Source organism: Marmota flaviventris, chromosome 11, assembly GCF_047511675.1.
Source record: "Marmota flaviventris isolate mMarFla1 chromosome 11, mMarFla1.hap1, whole genome shotgun sequence".
NCBI lineage: Eukaryota > Metazoa > Chordata > Mammalia > Rodentia > Sciuridae > Marmota > Marmota flaviventris.
This window is the reverse complement of record NC_092508.1, coordinates 88,594,727-88,619,093: the sequence shown is the minus strand read 5'-3', so window position 1 is coordinate 88,619,093 and position 24,367 is coordinate 88,594,727. Positions and strand designations below refer to the sequence as shown.

At 32.4% G+C, this 24,367-nt stretch overlaps 1 protein-coding gene across 1 annotated transcript in view; it reads right to left on the bottom strand.

Annotated features, from left to right (window-relative positions):
• Positions 1-24,367, bottom strand: part of Lrp1b (LDL receptor related protein 1B) — a 1,514,976-nt gene that overhangs the window by 627,856 nt on the left and 862,753 nt on the right. Inside the window, exons 24-27 of the mRNA XM_071619306.1 lie at positions 13,906-14,103; positions 12,114-12,318; positions 5,416-5,580; positions 4,924-5,168 (exon numbers count right to left, since the gene is read on the bottom strand). Coding sequence (XP_071475407.1) covers positions 4,924-5,168; positions 5,416-5,580; positions 12,114-12,318; positions 13,906-14,103 — 813 coding nt within the window. The remainder of the gene's footprint in view (positions 1-4,923; positions 5,169-5,415; positions 5,581-12,113; positions 12,319-13,905; positions 14,104-24,367) is intronic.

Sequence of the window (24,367 nt, the reverse complement as noted above, 5' to 3'; positions counted from 1 at the left end):
GATGGTGCTCCCTGGTCTAAATTGAGTATGCTGATGTTTTTGTAAATAAAGTTTTATTGACATATCCATGTACATTAGTTGCCATATTATCTATGTCTTTTTTTACATTACATGGCAGAGATTACCAGGTTCAGCAGAGACCATATGTCTCACAAAGGCTTATATTTATTACCTAATTCTACAGAAAAGGTTCACATACCCTTAATATAAAGCAATTAACTATTTCAAGAAAATTACCTGTTATGGTTTGGTTATGAAGTGCCCCAAAAAAGTTGATATGTGATACAATGTAAGAAGGTTCAGAGGTAATATCATAACATCTACAAACTTATCAGTAGAAAAATCCACTTGAGTGGATTGACGTAGTGGTGACTATTGGGAGGTAGGGTGTGCCTAGAAGAAGCGGGTCACTGGAGACATTCCTTTGAGGTTTATATTTTGTCCCTGATAAACTAGGCTCTCTCTGCTTCCTGTTTATCATGTCCTGAGCAGCCTTCCTTTGCCATGCCCTTGCACCTTGAGGGCCTCACCTCAGGCCCAGAACAATGGAATCAGCTGACCATGAACTGACCCTCTGAAACCCTAAACCAAAATAAAATTTTCCTCTCTAAATTATTCTTTGGGTCTTTTTGTTATAGCAATGCAAAGCTGACTAAAGCAAATAATACTGAAATATCTAGTATAAATACAGAGGTTGTGAATTCCTGTAAGACCAACAATGTACCATTACATTTGGAAACAAGAGAAAGGGAATGCTGACCTTTCAAAATAGAATGCTATATGCAGTCCTAATTGATGAAATGCAAATATACCTGGCAGCCTGGATTCACTGATAGTTTAAATGGTCTAAACTCCAGGTGAACAAACAAATAATCTTAGAGGCCCTTGTAGCACCCACCACTTTTTATTTACACGTTGTATAAATATTTACAAAACACCAAACATGATGAAAAGAGCTGGTAGATGAGAGCAGACAAGACAAAGAACTCCTACCAAGTAGCTTAATTTTCTATACCTTAACTCTGTCCTCCATTCTCTCCAAGTCTCTGGTCACTGGTTTGTTTAATTAGATTCTCCGTCTCCTCCCTTAGTTGGAACAGTAAACTTCTAACCACTTTCTTGATTTCTAAACTTTACCCATACATTTAGTTATCTTTCTAAAATACAGACTTGACCATATATCTGATTAGCCTAACAATTTTAGATAATTTCCCACTCTCTTGCTTACAAAGTCTCATGCTTATCTCCAACAGTTATCCTATGATTCCTCAGCACTAGTCAGATTGGTATACCTGATACTCCCATTCACCCTCTAGTTCTTTATCCTAGTCCATTATGTTTACTTTTGTTAAAGAAGTCACCAGTCTTCCACGCAAACATTTTCACTTATCTTTCTCAACCATATTTAAGCATTTGTCAAGAATTGTCAGTTTCCCTAACACATGTTTCCATTTTTCCCTGTCCCTCCAACAAAAAGTGTTATTTCCTCATCTTTGAATGATGGCTACAGCCATGTGACTGGTACTCTGTGGTACAGCCCCAAATACACCACACTGTCTTTCTAAAATACTAACCTGTTTTCCAGCTTCAGATACCAGTTTCCTTCTATATACATATTATGTACACACTAGAATGGATTCTTCATTGTTCCCTGAAAGTGATAGTTTGTCTTTTTCACACGTTCACCTCATCATTTTTTTCTCTTAGAATTCCATCAACATATTAACATTAACCTTCCTCATGGCATAGTTCAAATCCTTTCTCTGCCATGAAATATTTTCTAATGAAGCCAGAGTTGCTGATTTTTCTACTTTGGAATATTAGTTGTTATTACTGACGTTACAAAACTTAAGATCATTTACTGTTTAATGTCATATTTTGTGTTCATCTCCTTTCTTTCCTTCTTTTTGCTTTCTTTCTTGTGGTGATGCAAATTGACCTAGGGCCTCCTGCTTGCTAAGTATATGCACTATCATTGAGCTACAGTCCCAGTCTGTGCTGTTTTCTAATTTGTGGCATATATGCATGTGCTTTATATGAATATACACTTATCTCTCTAACTAAAACACTGATTGGCATTCTTTTCTGGAAAAGGCCAGATAGTCAATATTTTCACTTTTGCATGCCTTATGCACTCAGCAGTAACTCTTCAACTCTTTTCCCATAGCACAAAAGTAGACATGAGGAAATAGTTAAATGAATGTCTGTGGCTACCTCAAAGAAAAGTTTATTTATAAAACAGAGAGGGCTATTTAGACTGGGGGCTATAGTTTGTCAGTCTGAGCTAGATATATTATACTGGTAGGAACTATGACTTATATGCACATAAATTATTTTTTCTTAAAATTTCTATGATGAAGATTATTGTCAGTTTTAAGAACATTTTAATTCATATGCCTGCTCATGAATGCATGTTAGTATATGCTCCAAAATGGCAGCAATCTGAAAATTAGGAAAGTGAATTAATCTTCTAAAGCATGGATGTAGGTAAAAAAGATTCAACGATGCACAACTATAATATTTTAAAGGAGAACCAAATGTTAATTATGCAATCCCACAAGACTGATGTGTACTCTGTGAAGAAAATAATATCATTAAAGATAATTTCTTAATTCATGCAACCTATGTTTAATTACAGTCCATTTCTCATCAGGAAAAATTAAACATTTTAAAGCCAAACAATTGGTTTATCGAGTAAATTCAAACAAAATATATGCAAATGTTGATGTAATATGAAATATGTATGATATTTATTTCCCTAATATAGCTAGGTTCAATGGAAAAGAATGCCAGAATCTAATTTGTTAGATGAGAAGAAGATTTTTCTCCATCCAATGTAGACATTTTTTATATTAATAATGATGCTTAATGAACTTATTGGTAAACAAATAATTACTAATATAAAGTAATTTACTCATATTAGCAATTTTCCTTTAGAAATGGATTTTATATTTGAAAAGAATGAAATTTTTAGAAGCACTTTGCAATTAAAAACTAATCTCTTGGGCTGGGGATGTGGCTCAAGTGTAGGGCTCTCGCCTGGCATGCTCAGGTCGCTGGGTTTGATTCTCAGCACCACATAAAAATAAAGATGTTGTGTCCACGGAAAACTAAAAAAAAAATAAATATACAAAAAAACTAATCTCAATTCTTGTTTTCAGGAATTTGATGCAAACATCAGCATATGAAAGTTTCGACATTTGACAATGGAAAATTCAAGCGCATTTCTTTATTTATTTCTTTATTTACTTACATACTTACTGTTTTGAGACTCAAACCAAGAGCTGTGCACATGCCAAGTACTTAAACACAAATCTACACCCCCTTCCCCTGATTCCTTATTTAAAATATATACATATAAGAAAATATGTGCAAGTAAAGGATGTTCTTATTGCTTTATTTTTGCCAGATTTCAGTGATACTAGGTATGATGCAGCAGCTATTTTCACCACATTGCGTCATAGTTTATGGATTAATTTTATAATGTATTCAACTTTTATGAAACATAAAAAATGCCTAAAACTCTTATCTGATCTTCCACAGATATCTATACATACAGGGATAATTTTATAATGTGAAAATTACGATTTCTATTTATTTTTGTACAATTCTTTTAACAGTTTGAAAATAAGCAAGCACTATCATTTTATAGGTGAAGTGACTCCTAAAATACTGATAAATTTCCAGTCATTCTAAAGGAGTAACTTGTCTTTCTGGTATCTTTATTTGTTGTTTGTTTCACTTCTTATGCATTTTGAAAGAAGAAGCATTTTTGACAAGGAAGTTTCCTCCATCATTATAGTGAATTTTCGCACTTAAAAATAGGATATATGTCAAATTAAATAAATATATACATATATATAAAATAAGGACCTGGCTCAGTGGTAGAATTCTTGCATGCAAAGTGAGATACCCTGAGTTTATTTTCTAGCAGAAGGAAGGAAGGAAGGAAGGAAGGAAGGAAGGAAGGAAGGAAGGAAGGAAGGAAGGAAGAAGGAAGGAAGATGACAGAAGGGGAGGGGAAAGAAGGGGAGGGGAGGGGAGGAAAGAAGGAAGGCAGAGGAGAGAAAGAGAGGAGAGGAGAGGGAGGGAGGAAGGAAACACTATACAGTGGGGAGAACCATATTTTTAAGCATAAGTAATGTACATGCTAATAAATAAATGTGTATGTGAATATGAATATGTATGAGATTGGACAAAAATATGGTTGATATGAAGCTTGTTAGTTCTTGACAGAATGAATGATAGAAGGTGACAATTTATACAGCCTGCAAATATTTGTAACTCTCCTCCACCATGTTATTTCAAATGGCAATGGTATTCCAAAAAGGAAAATAATAAATTTGAGATTTGTGAAAAGAACATTGGCAAGAATAGTGAAGGAGACAAAACCACAAAACCAAGAAGGAGATTACTATTGAATCACTAGGGGGGATACATGGGGAAAGGAAACAACACAGTCATCAACTCACTTCTCTTGAAATGGAGGAACTCAAGGAAACAGTACATTCTTTCTCATAAATCATTCTCTACTCTCAGTGGCTATGAGTGTGTGGGGGGAGCATAGATATGTCCTTGGTGTTCTTTAATATTGACTGGTCATTATATTCCAAACTCAAAGACTTTATACAATACCCAACAATGTCTTTTTGATGCAATGGTGGTGACTAACAACTGGAGGACTTAGTGTAAAATCTTTAGTTTTTAAAGACTTGCCTATTTATTTCTATATGAAGAAAAGTAGAAAGAGAAAGAGAAGAATCCTGATATAATGTAAATAAAGGCTGAAATCACTTCCATCACAGTAAACACACATATATAATATTAATTGTTGTTAACTTCCAAAAGTTATTTTACAGTTCACATATTTTGTAATAAGTATGAAAATACTTTCTAGGTGGTAAACATGTGACATGCACTTACCCTGTGGCTGTCGACTGGGATGATATATCTGAAGGTCAAAAGGCTGTGCACTGGTTTTCTGAATCACACTGACATTCTGTCCTGTCCATTTATTGGCTTTGGACAATGTGTTGGTTCTCCAATCTGTCCAATAGACCTCACTCCCATATAGAGACACAGCAAAGGGATGAGAAAGGTATTCATGGCCTCGGATGATTTCTATCATGTTTGTTCCATCATAAAGGGCTGAGTAGATAGCATCTGACCTAGAGAAATGTAAATATATCAGTAGTTGATCAAAGCTCAAATAATCCAATAATATAATCATGTAATTCAAATAAATAACAGTAAATATTCTGTGAATATTTTATGGACCTGTATCTCATTTGTCTAAATTTTTAATAATCACTAATTTTAATGTCTCTACATAACTGTACATTGAGCACTTATCAATATTGTTAATATTATATGAAGAGAGTTAAAGAAAATATAGAAAAGAGATCATTTTTAAACCTGGCATCTGTCCAAACTATCCTTTTCTCAAAGTGGTCCACAGTTAGTCCATTAGGCCAAGCCCCAGTTTTCATGTCTTTGTAGATTGTTTTTCTTCCAGCACCACTCATAGAGGCAGATTCAATGCGAGGAAAATTGGCATCCCAATCTGTCCAGAAAAGAATTCTGAAGAAAAAGAAATAATGCTATTGTTTCAGTCAGTCATTTCTCAAACACTAAGTGAATACCTACTATACACTCAGCACTTGGTAAGTGAAAAATCACAGGAGAAACCGTGTAATATCTCACCTGGAGGCTTAGTATCCTCAGCAAGATACACACTAAATCCATTCATGAAGATAGAATTACAACCTGTAAAATATTTTGAAGGATAAAACTGCTATGAGAGAGAATGGAAGTCAAGTGCCAACTTACAGTGGCAATCAAGGAGAAGCACTTTCATCCGCTCATGTTATGATGGTCTCTTTTTTTCCTCTGAGGAGGTGATATTTTGAAACCCACTATGGGTTAAGAACTTTAGAAATAATTACAGATTCATGGACAGTTTTGGCCATGGAATACCTGAATAAATTAAACTGCTGGGAAAGAATAAAAGTGAACAGTAATATCCCAAAAGATGAGGTTTTAATTAATAATATTGAAATTGGGTAAGCGATACAAGAGAGCTTTCTATCCTTCTCATTTGTGTATTTGATCATTTCTATAATCAAAGTTTAAGCATAAATGCTTTAAAATAAAATAGACAAAATATTTTTAAAAATGTTCATGAGGATATTTATAAAAGGTTATTGGTTTTTTTTTTTTCCTGAAAAGATGAAAGTCTACTAAAAAGATCGTTTTGCATGAAAAAGAGTAGTTATCTGGAAACATTAGTATTACTTAATTTATATGTAAAAACAACCCCCAAACAATATAATGTGGTACCATTTAAATACAAAGTGCAACAAAGGTTAATCAGTGTAAGACTGATAGGCTCTTCAATTAAGTAATTAAAATGTCTTTCTTGAAATCAATGAAAGTGAAATGGTCTCACTATAAATGTAATTTTGGATGCACGTATCTTTCATTGTCATCAAATCATTATTTGTCAGCTTTTCTTTAAAATAGCTTCAGGAAATATAATTTAAAATAGAAATAAACACCAACATAGCATCAATCAAATTTATGGTGAGAGCTTGATCAACAAAATTAAGTGGAGAGGCCTGTGAGTTTAAAAAAGGAAAAATAATCCCTGAAAACAAGTTTAGTGAATTTTGAGAGTCATAGGTAGCCTCAGAGTAGTTGTGGAAGTGCCATACCAGATTTAGGTAAGACCAGTTCTCATACTCGACAAAGATAACATGAGACTCCTGAAGTATCTTTTCCCTGTATAATAAAAGAGGAATTATTGTCTCCCTCTTTCTATTCAGTGAAGCCTCAGTTGAAAGTTCAATTCATGTGTCAGTAGCCCTGAAATTCTGCATTTTATATACTTAGCTTTCTCAGAAATAGGCATGTGGTCTTTAAAACATATATATATTTTTTTCCAGTGGGGAGAAGAATATGGCTTGTGACACTTTGCAGCATTCTATACCTAAGTGAGCCCTTCATTTTTTCACTAAACATTCTGGAGTTAGTAGGCTTCTTCTATAGTGATTATGATGGTACTAATCTGTGAACAATTTGGGTAGGAAACTTTCAACACTTTATATAAAATAACATGTTCTAGAATTAGTTAGGCTAAAATATTCTTGATTTTGTCACAAGTCAGTGCATACAACCAATCTTAAGGATTGAATTCAAGGATCATTGTTTCCTAAAATTCTAGGCACTTTTTGGTAACCTATACAATGAAGTATTTTAACAAAATCATTATTTGCTATTTCTTTCTTATTATATGGTTAAAATATATTAGCATTTCAATAAGTGCATTATTTCCTTAAATATACAAAGACTGAATATCTCTTTGAACAGGACATATTGAAATGTTCAGCCACAATGGCTTTTTAAAAAGAAACTATAGTCCCAGGATTCTGCAGTTTCTGCAATCATGGGCTACTCTGTGTTTGGATAAAATTGACTCAATGGACCATGAACAACTTGTACCATTATAGGCATGAAAAGGACATTATCATCTAGCAGGTCAAGCTGCAGAAGGTTAAAAGAAATGATCTTTGCAAAAGCAAAGAAATATTTATCTATAATATTTGGGTCATCTAAAACCAACAATGGGTAGAAAATAGTTTTTTATAGAATATTCCCAGATAAAATTAAAATGTTATTTAGATATCTCACTAATCTTCAATGACTAATTCTACTTTAACCAGAGAAACTGTAATAGCAGAACCCATAACTGAAAACGAAATACTTGTAATACAGCAGGAAGATGCCAGGCAGTACCAGAGAATAAAGGCAATGAAAGTTCAAGAACTGACCTGAGTACCCTGCTGGTGCCTGCTACTCCCTAATAATAGCTTCATGTTTAAAAAGGATTCCTGTACTCTTTCAGGTCACCTTAGCAATAAGTGCAATATCTTACAACGGAATGAAAGAAAACTGCCTCTTTCCTAAGAGTCCCAATTTACCACCTTAGAATGGCTTGTCACTTGAGACACTGAGTCAAAATCTAAAACACTGGAGGAATGTGGCATGAAGGCAATATGCTCTATCACATAGAAGGAAGGCCAGTTGATTTGATACTAAGGAAGCAAAGTAGTTGATTGAAAATACTTCTTAAAGCTACAACAATGCTTTAAGGTGTTCACATAAACTTCATATCTTAATCATGTCAATATTGTATAAAATAATTTTGTTAAAAAGTGTCACAGAGCTCTTGATTGCTGTAGCAACTTCACATGAACTAAGTATATTTCATGGGGCTCATGTTATGGTCTCTCTCTCTCTCTCTCTCTCTCTTTCTCTTTTCTCCCATGCTAAGGGAGCAAAGTGGCTAGCTGCAAACCTTTCTTTTCCTTTGTCATGGTAAACAGTTTATAGAATTTCCCATTAGCTGTCTTATACTGTACACTTTGTTCTTTAAAGTATATTTTTGAGTTCCTGTAAGTTATACATAAACAAAGTCCATACATGTGCATGTATTCATTTGTTTAAGAATCATTTATTGAGCACCATTATATATGCCAAGAGCTATGGTGGATTTCATAGACTTGGAAATAATTTCTCTCTTCATGAGAAAAGCTTATAATTTAGTAGGAAAAAATGATAGTATTTACACAAATTATACTTCTCAAAAATTATCCAGTACATTTCTCCTAAAATACAAACTTTCAAAAATAAGTTTAAATGCCTTTTTGGAGTTCCTATCAATGCTGATTCACAGCTTCCTTATATATTTCATGAATAACTTGAGAAAAAAAGGGAAAATCATACTCTTCTATTTTGCATAGCATGAAGGAAGTAACTGAATTTTAAGTAAAATGATTTTTCATTGTTCTTTTTCTTGTGCTTAGTTTGACTTTGCTGTTAGTGTGTATCTATGTGTGTGTGTTTGTATATGCATGGGTTCTTATTGTTCCTATGTTCCCAGTCTACCTTTTAAAAGGCTCAATGTTTAAAATAATTTGAGACTGTTTTACTGAAATATCTAATAAACCGGAAACTATTGTAACAGTGCACTAATTTTGTAAATGTAATTGCTACAATGATGCTTTGAGGTGTTCACCTAAACTTCATATCTTAATCATGTCAATATTGTACAAAACAATTTTAATAGTAAAAATCCTATCTAATCATGACAGCCAAATCTGTCAACCTTTCAATTAATTCTAAGACTAGAATGGTTTAGTACCGTCATCTGAACTTTGGTCATGTATCTCAGAAACAATTTTGTAAGTGCTATTTCCTTACTCTGCTTTTTAAAATTACTTTATTACCACTGTAATTATCTTAAATAATATCACAGTTTCATAGCAACAGCTGGTGAGGGAAAGCACCATCTCTCTCAGGACCATCATCAAGTTTTCCCTCTTCACTGGCTAGCTCAGTTTCAGCTAGCTCTCTCCTCTGAGAGTGCAAAAGAATCTGGAGATCCCTTAATATCATGGAAATAGTGTTTGGTAATTTCATTTAAATAGCAGGTTGTGTGTCCATTTTGTTTCCAAGTTATTTTTTTTCTATCAGGTTGGATATTCTCAGATAAACTAAGTCAAACAAGTTTATCCTAAGCATTATTAATACAATGCTATAGAAAATGAAGTATCACTCAAATCTTCTGGATTTGTTTTTTGTTTGTTTGTTTGGTTGGTTGATTTTTGGCCATACCATTTACAAAACTTTCATAAACCTGTAATTTTTTTTTCTTTTTTTCTGTCTGTACCATTTTAATTTGAGAAGTAGTCACATTTTACATTCTGTTTGGGCATATGTGCTAGAACTACATCTTTCTCCAAATGTCACTTTTTTATTGTATAGAATATTTATCATGCACATACTATGTGGTAAGTGGAATGTGGTGGCACATACAACCTGTAAATAATGCTACCCTGGACGCTGAGACAGGAGGGTCAGAAGTAGTTTGAGGCCTGCCTTACTAATTTAGTGAGACCCTGTCCCCCCTGCAAAAATAAATAAACAAAAGGGCTGGTGATGTAGCTCAGTGGTCACTTACTTAGCATGTGTAAGACCCTGTGTTCAATCATTAGTACCAACAAAAAGAAAAAAAAAAAAAAAAAAAAAGCTAAAAGTACATATCCTCAGGTTAACCTGAGGATAAAACTATTAAACATGAGAACCTTCTGTGGGTAGTATAGGATCAGGACCAACAGTCTACTTTTATCTTGGGGATAGACTGTTGAAACATAATGGCACTTCTCTAAACTTAAAGGTCTTTTCAGGTGAACTGTTGTAACAGCAGGTCGTGAGTGAAATGGGTGAAGGTAGATTGGGTAAACTAGAGAAAACACCTTGGGCCTAAAAGAAACCTCCATTTCTCAGTTCAACATTGCCAGATCTCCCTAGTTTCTAAAGAAGTTAGAAAATCAGGGATTTTTGTAAAATCTTTCAACATTTTAAATGTTGGCAACTGATTCAAAGAAATTTCAAACACTGTGGAAAGTAAACATCCCAGTGAGGGTTACCAACTTGGAATACCCTCTCTAGAGAAGCTGTTTCGCCCCTTTAGTTTCTGCTTGAGTTGAGAAAAGGAAAATAAACTTCCCCATCTATTAGTTTCTGAATCTTGGGCAGAGACCAAAGCAAAAGCCAGAGTATGACCAGGATGCTTACTTAAACACAGGGAAACTCTTTTCTGTATCTCACTAAACTCCCTCTTGACTCACTCTGCTCTTTCATTGATACTTCCTCGACTTCATATTGCTTAAAGGTAGAGAGAAAAAAAGTAATATTTTTTTTCCTAATACTCTTTGTACTTGACAATAGCCTAGGATTTGCAAACTAATTACTAGAGAAACAAATAACAGAAACTACAACATCCTCCCATATTAGTTAAAAATTATTTGCCTTAATCTCTTCAAAAACAAACTAATGAAGATGATAATATCCTTAATTTACCCGAGAGAAAATTGGAATCTAAGAGAAGATAATACAAATTATTTTCCCAGAAAATAAGTGACTGAGTAGGAATAGGAACTCACATCTTCTAATTCGAATCTGTTCCTTCAAAAAAAGACCAATCAAGGGAACTGTGGGCAAATATCCTGCAATATGCAACATTTAACCTTTGTTTTCCAGAATCATGTATTTTGTCTTTCAAACTAACCAAAAGTCAGCATTACACTGCTGGACTCCTTCAAGCTTAGTTTAATTTTCCTTTAAACCGACTCCAAGAACATACAAAATAAATAAAGGGTGAGGGGTTAACATCTGTGACAATTTAGAACAAAGACTAGCCCTGTGGTTTTCAACCATTAGAAACAATTACAGCATCTCTTTGGCAGGGGCAAAGAGAAATTCATTAAATTACTGCTTTGAAAAAGAGTTGCAATAGCTTCCAATAGGGCCTAATGCCCATATTTTGAATAAAGACATGTTCAGCTTCTAAAAGTAACTATGTAAAGAATCCTTTAATCAAACTGTGGTAATAAACTTAAGTTTGTTGTTATATTGTATATACAAATATATACATAAACTCAAAGTTATACACACATACATATGTATGCATAAAATAAGTATTTTAACTAATAAATTATGAATAAATAAATTCAAACTTAAAATGAAAGTATATATATGTGTATGCATATATAAATATGAACATATATACATATGTATATATAGTTCCAGTACCCCAAAATTATATAACTATACATAATTGTAATAATATATAAAATGTGTAAAATATTTGTTATATATAATATGTAAAATATGTGATATATATATATATCATATATATATCATATATATGATATATATATATATATATGATATATATATATATATATATATATATATATATATATATATATATATATATATATATATATATATATATATATCATATATATATGCTTTTTTTTGTGGGGAGAGATATTGGAGACTGAAGCCAGGGTTATATTACCACTGAGCTACATCCCCAGTGATTTTTCTTATTTATTTTGAGACAGAGTCTTCCTAAGTTTCTGAGGCTGGTTTTGATTTGTGATCCTCCTGACACAGTGTCCCAAATCACAGGAACATAGGCAGCCAGCAATGCGAGATTATAATGTTTTTGCCAAAGTGAATCTCTAAAAGTCAAACTTCTTTACCCATATCTTGGGTCCAAAGCAATGGCCCTAGGGTGCTCCATGGCTCCTGCTATTAGTGTAGTTCTGAGGGAACCATCCAGTTTGGCCACTTCGATTTGATCCAGATTGCTGTCTATCCAGTATATGTTGCCTGCTATCCAGTCAACAGTCAGGCCTTCTGGGGTAGCTAGGCCATGCTCCACAACCACCTCTATTGCAGTGACACCTGAAAAGGAAAGGAAAGCAACCGTAGATCCTTTCAAGGAATGTGTAAAGAACAAAGGAAAATGTCTACCTGAGCTCCACAGTACAAAGTACTGAAACATTATTTCACCTTTGAGAGAGATTGCAAAATGTTACTTGGCACAAAGGAAATTAAGGATCCCCAAACTTAGAATTACTGATCTTCCTCACCAGAGATATTTAATCCTATCAACACCAGTGCAAATGGGATTTTTAAACAACTGTGAGGCTAATAACAATAACAAGGTGAGGTTGCAAAAACTGTTATTTTTTTGTTTCTACCTTTGTAGGAAGAACAAGGGATTATGGAAACAATAAAATAGCTCTTTAGAATTAGTGCAATTTAATTCAAATGCTGATCTTCAAGAGTAGAGTAAAATAAAGAGAAAAAGTCTACCTGAGGCAACATATATCAAAGCTAATAAACCTCCATACTTTTTCTCTTTTTGGAAACATGACAATAACAGAGTTATTACTGTACTTAACTTAATAAAGATAAGCCCAAATCACATACTCCTCCCCAGGGTACAAGACCTCAAGGATATAACAAGGATACAGTAAGAGAAAAAGCACCATTGTACAATGAAATAAAAATAAACAATTTAGTAATGTCTACAAATATTTGTATTTATCTAGTACTTAATTTTTTTTACAAAATTTTTTAAGATTTCATTTTGCAACCTTTTCTTTTTTTTTTTTTTTTCTTTTTTTGCTGTGCTGGGGGATTGAACCCAGGGCCTTGTGCATGCCAGACAAGCACTGTACCAACTGAGCTGTATCCCCAGCTCAAGATTTCATTTTATAAGCACTTTCCTAATTGAATAACATTGGAGTTTATGATATTACTAGGAATTTTTGTTAGATATTTTAACAGTGATTTTTTTTAAACTTTTAACCAACTAATTCCATGGATTTAAATTCAACATTTTAAATCAAATTGTGGTAATATGACATACAGCACAAATTCACACATCATAATTAAATTGTTTAAATATTGGTATTTCTCAAAATTGCAAAGACAATTTAGGAAAAAATTAACAATTTGATGAAAATACTGTGCCATTGGAATGCTAATTTTCAGAGAAATATTGTATATATTTATCTCAAAACGTTGCTACTTAAGAAAGATCTAATTAAGACAAAAGAGCTAAATCAAACTATAGCAAAAATATTTAGCTCACGTTAGTGGATTTTTGTAATAACATTTTCATTATTCTTTGAATTATGTTGAAAGATAGTGACAAAATAAGAAACAAATTATACTATTTACAGAAAAGTTTGACTGCTAGTATGTAGAAGTCACCCCTACCCGCATGATAAATAAATATATTCACCATAAATCTATGGGGAGTCCACACTGATAATAAGGTGAGCAGCGGGGCCAGTCCTATCCCCCAAAATTTCTTCACACCTGTGCCTGACCTCCGTGATTTAACATATGTAGATAGGGATATAAACGTCCAAAGTCAAAAATGAACCAAAATTCTTTTTGACCACAATATAGTTTTTTTTTAAATTTTTTTCACTTAAAAAGTAACTTAAACATTAAATAACATGTTAGCATATTTACCTCCACTCTCTGAAAGCTTGCCCCGGTATATCCTGTCTTCCACAACATCTGTCCAATAAAGTAAACTTTGATTGAAGTGAAAATCAAGTGCTATGGTGTTTCTCAATCCAGGAACTAGTAGACTATAGTCTCTTTTATGAAGATCAATTCTTCGAATTTCATGCCGAATAGAAAAGATGATGAATGCTTCAAAAGGATCTGAAATTAAATTTATTTTTAATAGGCTTAAGAAAATATTTATATACTTCAAGTAAATGAAATAAAATGTCTGAGGTAAAAATCCATTCATTTTAAAGTATAATTGATTTTATACTTCTCTATCTCTTAAGAAGCAATTTCTTTCATTCTAACATTAAAAAGAAATTAGAAAACCTTGGGTATATACATATTCATTAAAATAAATGAATCAAAAGGATGCATATTCATTAACAGGCTTTTATTTATTGAATTTGTATACCTAATTCTGATGAAAAAAATACCAGAATAATTTAAACAAAAGACAAAATGGAAGATATTCTGTTTTCTTAGATTTTTTCACCAAAGCTCAGATACAACACAATATAGATTGAGAAGAACTGACTAAAACTAACTCTGTCATTCATAGCTAATCACATACCTACAGATCTACTAAGGGGAAAAGTTAAAAAAAAAAAACAAAACAGATTTTTATGAAGAGAGTTACATAATTAAAGTGCTTTCCACAGGAAGGAAGAAAGAAGCTTACTATATACTTCCCCATTAGGTTTTCAGCCACAATCAGGCCTGAATCAGGAAAATGGGAACAACCTTTGAAAACAAATTTGAGGTTACTTTTTTAGTTACCTAAAAGAAAAAAAATGGATCGATACCTAGAAGTTACTAAAATTATAATTTAAAAATGTGTCAAGCCTTATAGTAATCATTGTGAGACCTACTAATAATGAACTAGGCTTAAATTCTATAAGATGAAAACACATTTTGAGAAAGGGACATCTGCTCTCAAATATTTCCTGTTTCCATGTCAGTGCCACTTTTTAAAAAATTTTCCTTTAGGAAAATCAATATCCTTCCCAAGTCTAAACAAGTCCTTTGAATGTGGACTGCTGTAATCATTGCTCCCCACAGAAATGTGATTGGCTGGAGGTGTGGAAACTTCCAGAGAACTTTTCAAGCTGAGAGAGTCTTTTCATACAGATCTCTATGCTTCATGCTGCTAGTGCTTATGTCCTTGAGATGAAAAATTATAGAAGAGAAAAGAACCATAAAGAATGAACCAGAAAAGACCTGGAGAGAGACCATTTCCTATGGAAATCCAAATATGTAGTTCAAATTGTCTTTCAGGCTAATTCCTCTCTACAAAGCCCCTGTGTGTTTCCTATGCTTTGAATATGTAAGCCAATGTACTTAGTCATTTATTCACTTAATTTCAAACGGTTTTCTGTCAACTGTAACCAGGTTTATTTTCTTATTAATCTCATTTCCTTAGAGTAGTCTTTCCTGATTAGGTGCCTAATAAATGCTCATGATGGATAGTTTATATATCATCATAGCCCATTTATTCTCTTTGAAGTATATTTTAAAATCAGTACATACTTGTTTATCATCTCTCTTCTTTACAAGACAATAAAACAGGGATGATACTTTGTCTGTTTTGTTCATTATTACATCCCAAACACCTAACCTAGGGAGAAAACATTCATACCAGTTCTTACATTCAGGAGAGTGCTAATCAAAGATCTCAGACCTTGATATGGAGGAGTCACCTGACAATTTTTCACTGGAGTTGAACCTGCTTTCGGAAGCCCTATCATGTTCAGCAGGGCCACCTCCTTGACCTCCAGCTGACTGCAGGGTATAAACAATTCCAGCCAAGAACAGAAAAACTGTTCAGAAGACTTGCAGACCTATTAGCAAAAACTATGTGTCCTATTGTGACCACTGAGGTATTGAGGACGTGTAATGCATAGTGTTATGCCCTTCACTGCACAATGCTGCTATGATGATAGCCAACTGACACAGTGGAAACTGAGCATGCAAATGAGGGCATCCTGTCCTATCCAACTGAAATAGAGCCAAGAAGTCCACAAGTCAAAATCATTCACATTCCAGATGAAGGTTTCACACCCTGCCCAGCCAGGCCAGTAATAGCATGCTATGGGTTGATAAAAGCTGAATGTACCCAGTAACTGATGATGAAACAGCCTATATGAAATTAAAACTGCATGTTTAGTAGATGCTATCACCCATACAAATACTCAAAAAAATTAAAATCCAGATTTCAGACTTTTAAAAATGGAAGAAATAGTTATATCAGATGAGCAGTTTCATAAAAGAAAGAATACCTAATTTTAGTGTAGGAGCCCTTGTTTGATTTTTAACAATGGGCATAAACTGCTGTTTGTCTTTGTAAAAGTCTTTATCTGTTGAGGACTTAAATGTTTTTACCTGTAAAATGGAATTAATTGTAACTTCTTTTCAATCTAAATTGAACTGTAATCAGAATGCAACTAAATGATTATGACAATTTACTTTATAAGCTGAAAATAATCACAGAAAATATAAATGTAAACTATGATATAATCCAAAATAACAGAATTGGAATAAAAAATATCTTAAGCCTTAGGTTTGCTCCCAACTATCATTTAATTTGACAAATTCCCTCTAAACACTGATTATCAGTATTTTTTAATCTTTTATAAAATGTGCAACCTATTGTTACCATGAAAATTGCTGACAAAAGAGTGAACACTAACACAATCTTAATAAAGGCTTCATAATTATTATGAATATTTAATCCAGACATCACTCATAGGTGAAATGTTCCAAAACAGAAAATGTTGAAATGATGAAACACGAAGAAGTCAGATATTTCTGACCATGTACTGAAACTAGTGACATTTTAATTCTGAAGAGATTCTTCATCTTTTGGTTTATAGTTTGCCCTTTGTCAGTAGTAAATTATAGATTCAGAAGCTTCTTGTCAGAGAAATTTACACTTAATTCATGTTAAAGGATACATAGTTTTAAAATACTTCATTAATGATATCATACCTTGTCCTTAGGAAATTACATTACAAGAATATATACATTTTTAAAAAGAAAGGGGGTGGGGAATGCTCCATCTTTCCTAACCTCTTTAAGACATCTGTTGCCAAAATGTTACAGTATTAAAGGAAGCCTGGTGAGGATGCTGAGATTGCAGAAGGTTCTGAGAGAGGATGCCAGTAGTTCTACATATTAAAAAGTGACAGTGGAGCACAATTTTCAGAGAAGGTGGCTCACCCTTAGGGGTAAACTCCAGAATCCCTTGATTAAAAAACTGAAAAGAAGTAACAGCCTGGTCTCGGGATCTTCTCTGAGTCCACCTACTATGAAGACCAAGAAAGAGGGTCTAAATGAAGAAACAAACACTCACGCAACATTAGTGAAAGAAAACAAAAGGCTACATACTATATTATTCCTTTTATTTAATATGCTGGCAAAGTAAAAGCAATAGAAATTACAAACAGATAAGTAGATGATAGTAGAAAGAGGGGCAGAGTGAAGGGCATGATTATGAAGGAGCATCTCTATTTTGATTATGGCGGTGATTCTGTGAATATGTGCATTAGTCATAACTATAAGCCAAAAAGGGTGGATTTTAACTTCTACAAATTAATGGTAAGTATCTCCTCACTAAAACTAATAGAAAAGAAAACCTAGACAAAAACTATGAAAGAGAGAGGAAAAAAAAAAACAGGACAAAAGAAATCAATTATTGATATACTGATACCACTTATGATTGCTAAATAAAATTTCTATTTTACACATTATCAAACATAATCTAACAGCAAAGGAAGAAAATAGTGATTATGGTTAAATGAGGCTATTTTGCAATGACAAAAATATTTCAATAATCAGAAGTCTATTAATGATTGTTCAGTCTAGTAGATCAAAAAAATAGTTTATCATCCCAATTTATAAAATAAATACAATAGATTTCAAAATCCATTCTGGATGATAACTTTAAAAATAAAATGTATGAATTCTTCTTTAAAAGTATTTGTATTATACATGCATAAATATGTGTGTATAATCTATTAATAATCTAAAAATCAGGATCACATTCAAAAAGGAATCAGTGGAAGCAAGAAGATAGGTCAGGGACACTAACATTATCCTTTCACATTGTTCTGAAAGTTCTAGTTGATAGAGAAAGGGGAAAACAAAAAGAATCACATAATGGAAATGAGGAGCTCAAATTCATTTGCCTACCTAAAGGCAAAGACAGGAAATATAGGAAAAATCAAAAAATATATAAAAGGTACATAAGGAATTTTAAGACACTAATGAGAGGAATAATAATTTCAATGTATATTAAAGCACATAGGTATCACTAGAAAAAAATTAACCTCCCAAAGGTTTTGCTTCTGCCAGAATTAATTTATATATAAATTTACTGTAGTACTAAAAAACTTGCCATACTTTAAAGTAATACTCTAAAGAACATCACTAAGAAAATTCTAAGAGAAATATATAATTGCTATTAGCTCTAAAATGTAATACAATATATTAATATTATTTTTATAAATCCTTTGGTACTGATGTGCAGCTGATTAATTGGCTTAGGAGTATGCAATTTTAAGGGACCTACAGAAAAAATAATAACTCAAAATATTTTTCTGACTCAATACAGAAAAATTTTCAAGTGGCTTAAACTACTGATATTATAAATGAAATAAAATTTTAGAAATAAGAATAGCTGAATTATTTTCAAAACTATAGGATAAGACTTACTGAATTTGACACAACCTTAAGAATAAAATAATGTTTAATATACATTAACAAAATTGTAGCATAAAAATAATGAAAAATCAAAAAAAATATGACAAGGAAAAATATCTGAACTATAAGTAATAAATTATTTAATATAAAGCATTCTAGTGAATAATGGGAAAAATTTATTAAAAGTATAATTTATAAAAAAATAAAGTATAAACAACCTTTTTTTTTCCCTATTGCTGGAAATTAGAGGATCACACATGCTAGGCAAGGACTCTACCACTGAACTATATCCCCACTTCTTGAATAACTATTAAATTTTAACAAGTTTTCAATTTAAATGAGAAGTGAATTTTTTTAAAAATGGTAAATGTTTGGAAAGATACTGTATTGATTAGAGTGTAGAGAAGAGACACAGTGATATATTGATAATGAAAGTATACACTATTCTAATTCATATGGTGAGCTGCTGGAAAATATCCATCAAAAGCTTAAGACCGAGTCAATTTGTAAGAAATTGTTCTAAAGCAATGGTTGTAAATGTGAAGAATTGCAGAGGAGCAAGGAAATGCTTTGCAATAGTATTTACAGTATCAAAAGCTTAAAAACGGGAAAAATTTTCATCAACCTATGACTGGATAAATAGAAGTTGGTACAGGCACATAATATTATAGGGCCACAATAATGAATGTAGTTGATGCACTGTATTAAAATGGAATAATGTATAATATTTTGTAATTTAAAAACAGCAAGATGCAGAATGTGTAACAACTATGTTACAACAGCAAAAAAATAAATGAAATGTATGTAAGAAAAGTCATTAAGAAATATATAAAAAGTGCATAAGGAATTTTAAGACACTAATGAGAGGAATAACAATTTCTATGAATGGAAAAGCACATAGGAATAATTAGAAAAAAATTAACCTCCCAAAGATTTTGCTTCTGCCAGAATTAATTTATACCTAAATTTATTGTAGGACTAAAAAACTTACCTATGCCATACTTTAAAATAATACATAATAATTCTTAAAAAAAATCACTAGGAACATTCTAGGAGAGACATATAATAGATATTAGTAAGTTTAAAAATAAGAAAGATTTTCCAGACCTGCATAAAGATAAATCATGGAGTATTTCTGGAAGGATTAAAGAAGGAACATTGCTATATCTGCCATGAAAACTAATGGCTGGGGTACAAAACAGGAAAGAAAATTAATTTTCACTTTATTCTTAAGAAGTTAATTTTTTTTTTTTTTTTTTTTTTTTTAGTGCTGGGCATTGAACTCATGATAGAAAACTGAATTTTCTCTACCAGTAAGTTATACCTCCAAACCCCAAATTAAACTTCAAGAATAAAATCTCAAACAAGCAATAGAAGAAATTATCCTTTCCACCTTTTTAGAAACACTCATAAATAAAACAAGAATTCTTCGGACATGACATGTATGCTAAGCAAGGTAATTCAGTATGATAAGTACTGCAAAACATGTTTTTCCCTTCAGGAAAGCTCATATTTTTATTGTAGTAATACTTAAGAGCTCATTTACTGCTGTTACTTTTATGCTCTATTTGAGAAAGTATTGTACTAAAAATTACTGACTTCTGTTCAAACTCATGTACACAGAAACATTAATAGAAATTCTACAATAGAAGACACAGATTGCTGCAAATACAGAGAAGGAAATAAAACTGTATCCTGCTGTAATGATTTGTAAAATAAATATGTGTGTGTGTGTGCGCGCGCGCACAAGCATTTGCTTTAAAATTTTATGCATGAAGAGCCTTGGTTTCCTCATGAATCAAAATTAACATTAGCCAGTATAGACTTCATAGCACATCACCTTTGTGGAAAGAAAGTTTACTATCACATTATAAGAACAATAACTCAACAATAAGATAAAACTCCTGAAATGGTGTGTGAGTGATAATATAAGCAGACAATACATAAGGCAAACTCTAAGAATTAAATGGAGAGAAATTGTAAGCCTATTATTATATTGTATAATTTTAACTCACAATCTTATAGAGTACATACAAGAAATCAAAATAAAGATAATTGGAATAACAAAATAAACAAAAAACTCAGCCCACAAGAAAATATATTGAAATCTACATCATCAAAATAGGAGGCACATTCTCTTTAAGCAGAAAACATTTTTAAAAATGGGCATGTTCCAGTCCACAGTCTCAAGAGAAAGCAAATAATTAATTTAATAACAAATACATGCTTTGTGTACAATTATATTAAAAGTTTGTAACAATAACTGTCATCTCCCTATACTCTTTAAAACTAAAAATAATCACTAAAATTTTTTTTGAATAATGTGACCTCAAATAGAAATATGAGACATTTAGTAGCAGGCAAACTGAAGACCTCAAAAACCTACAGGATTCAAAAATAAAGAGAAACAGCACCAAATGTATGTATCAGAAAGCGTGAACAATTAAAAATAACAAGATAGGCAGCTTCTGAGTGGTTTAATAAGAATCCAAAAATCTTTCTTTCCTAATAACAAGAAAGGACCAAAGCTTTGCAAAAATTCATGAGAAGCTTTTTTTTTTTTCAAAATAAACCACAGAATGTATATATGAAGAGCCAAATGTGTGGGGTTTTAACAAGTATTTATCCTATCACTTTCTTCCCAGCTTAATGATAGTCTTAAATGACTCAGAAATCATCAGAGGGGGCAGCAGTTTGGAGTCACCCTAAAATCCAATTCTCAGAAATTGTTCAATGGGAAGGGAAATTTTCTTTTAAAAAAAATGGTTCTGGGATAACTGAATATTCACATACAAACAAATGGTAGAGCAACTAATCTCATAACTCAAAAACAAAATCAAAATGTATCATAGAATGTAACAGCCACAACTATACAACTATTAGAATACATAGAAATATTTTGTGATCTTCAATTAGAAACTATGCATTAGCTATAAAGCATAAGCAATAAAGGAGAAAGTAAACTGCCATCAAAATCTAAAACTTTTGTGTTTAAAAGGAAGAATTTAGAGGGTAAAAGAAAAACCAAGAGATGGGGAAAAATATTTCCAAAATATATATCTGACTAGGGAGTTGTATCATGAATTCATAAGGAACAATTTTGATTCAATAATGAAGTACAAATTACCCAATTTAAAAGATCTGAATGGACATTTCTCCCTGAACAATACAGAACTGACCAATAAGCAGTCGAAAAAAAATGTGCACAGCAACATTAGTTATCAGTCAAATCTACATTAAAAGTACAATGAAATACCACTTCATACCTAATGATGACTCTAATCACAAAGAAAGATGATAACAACTGATGGCAAGTACTTGTGGAGAAATTGGAACTCTCAAACAATGCTGGCGGAATTTGAAATAATGCAGACACTTTGCAAAGCATTTTGGCTGTTTTTCAGAATGTTAAATATTACCATATTTAGTTCCTATATGATCCAGCAATTTCAATTCTAGTTATAACCCAAGAGAATTGAAAATGCATGTTGACAAAAACCTTGTACATGAATATTCATAGCAACATTATCATAATAACTCAAAATGGAAATAATCCATAAGCCCATCAACTGATGAATGGATAAACAAAATGTTGCATATCCATATAACAGATACACTACTTATCAATAAAAGAAATGAGGTAGTGATATATACTGAAAACAATGAAAATAATATATCAAATGAAAGAAACCAGTCATAAAAGAACATATACATATTGTATGGTTCTACTTCTGCAAAATGCCAGAATTGACAAATCTACAGAAGCAGAAAATAGATTAGTGGTTGCCAGGGCCGAAGGTAGGTATTGATGGGGGTGATTGCTAATAGACATGAGGTTTGGTTTGGAGTTGATTAAAGTATTCTAATATTAGATTGCAGTAGTGGTTGCCCTGAATTGTGCATCTTGGAATGATGAATTTTCTGGTATGTGAATTATATCTCAATTCCACTGTTATTAAAGGAAAGAAATATGGTTGATGAAAGTTGAAATTTGTAAAGGCTAAAAATTGTTCAAATACTTCTCGTTCACTGTTAATAGTATAGGTTCACACTTGATTACATGATTTTACCTCATTCAGACTTACTGTATAACTGTGCGCATCTCTGAAAATTTTGTCAACTATAAAATGAAAGATTAGCTGAGCATGTTGGTGAATGTCTGTAATCCCAGGAGCTCACGAGACTGAGGGGGGAAGATTGCAAATTCAAAATCAGTCTCAGCAATTTAGGCCCTAAGCAACTTAGCAAGACCCTATCTAAAAATAAAAAGGGCTGGGGATGTGGCTCAGTGGTTAAGTGACCCTATATTCCATCCCCAGTACAAAAAAAAAAAAAAAAAAAAAAGTATACCAAATTTTGGTGCTGTTTCTTCTCTATGTGCTTGTGCTACTTGAATAAAATAGTAAATCTATCCTTTTAAGAATAATATTTCAACTAAAGAATTTGAAAAATAAAGAACTAACTCAAATTAGAAAAAAAGAGTAGAAACTGATAAAATAGAACAAAAGAGATTATCAAGAAAACCCAAAGCCATTTTGCAGAGGAAGAAACTGAGTCACAAAAATTTGTATAGCTAACATGTCATGTTGTGAATGTAGCTGATAAGATGGAGAAAAGGAATTTGATTCTTTGTGCTGATTTGTGTTAGCAATGATTGAGAAAATAGGGAGATTTCATACATTGTATTTCTATGACCATTTGAATATATTTGACTATCATAGAATAAAACATGTGCAACTGAAAATGCTGACACATTTGAATATGTGGTTCAGCTTGTGTACCAGTAAACATCATAAACACATATGCTATAACATCATTTGATATTGCAAAACACTGCAAACAACATCCAAGGCCTTAAGATGAAAGAAATAACCAAACCTTAATCTCTTTACAGAGTAGAATGCTATATGCAGTTCAGTGGAATAAACAGAGTTATAGTAAATGCATGAAGACATATCAAAATTATATGCAGGAGTAGAAAGAAACTAGTTTCAGATGTGTATATTGTGTATGTCTTGATAAAATAAATAAATAAATTTCTTTTTGCAGGGGCATATGATGCTGGGATTGAACCTAAGACCTTACACATTCCACAGAAGTGCTCTACCTTTGAGCTATATCCCCAGTCCTTTTTACCGTATATTATTTTATCTTTTTGAACATTAAGATCATTTATTCCAATTTCTATTTCTTTCTTTTCTTTCCCTCCCTCCCTCCCTTCTCCTTCCTTCCTTCCTTTTTACCTTCCTCTCTCTCTCTCTCTCTCTCTCTCTCTCTCTCTCTCTCACTGGGGATTAACCCAGGGATGCTTAACCACTGAACCACATCCCCAGCTCTTTCTTACATTTTTATCTAGAGACAGGGTCTCACTGAGTTGCTTCTTTGACCTCATAATCCTCCTGCCTCAGCCTCCGGATCTATTGGATTACAGGCATATGCTGCCATGCATGGCTCCCCCTTTTTACTTTATATTTCAGAGAAAAGCTTTCTGAGTTGACTAGACTGGCCTTGAACTTGTGGTCTTCCTCCTGCCTCTCACTCCCCATCAGATGGGACTATAGGAATGCACTCCCTACAAGCAGTATTACTTGTTCTCTAAGAACACAAATTATAATAATAGAATGATATACCAATTTCAAATAAGAAACTAACATTGGGGAGTTAAGAATACATGAACAGAGAACTTGAAGTTATCTAATATTTTATAACAGTTACAAAA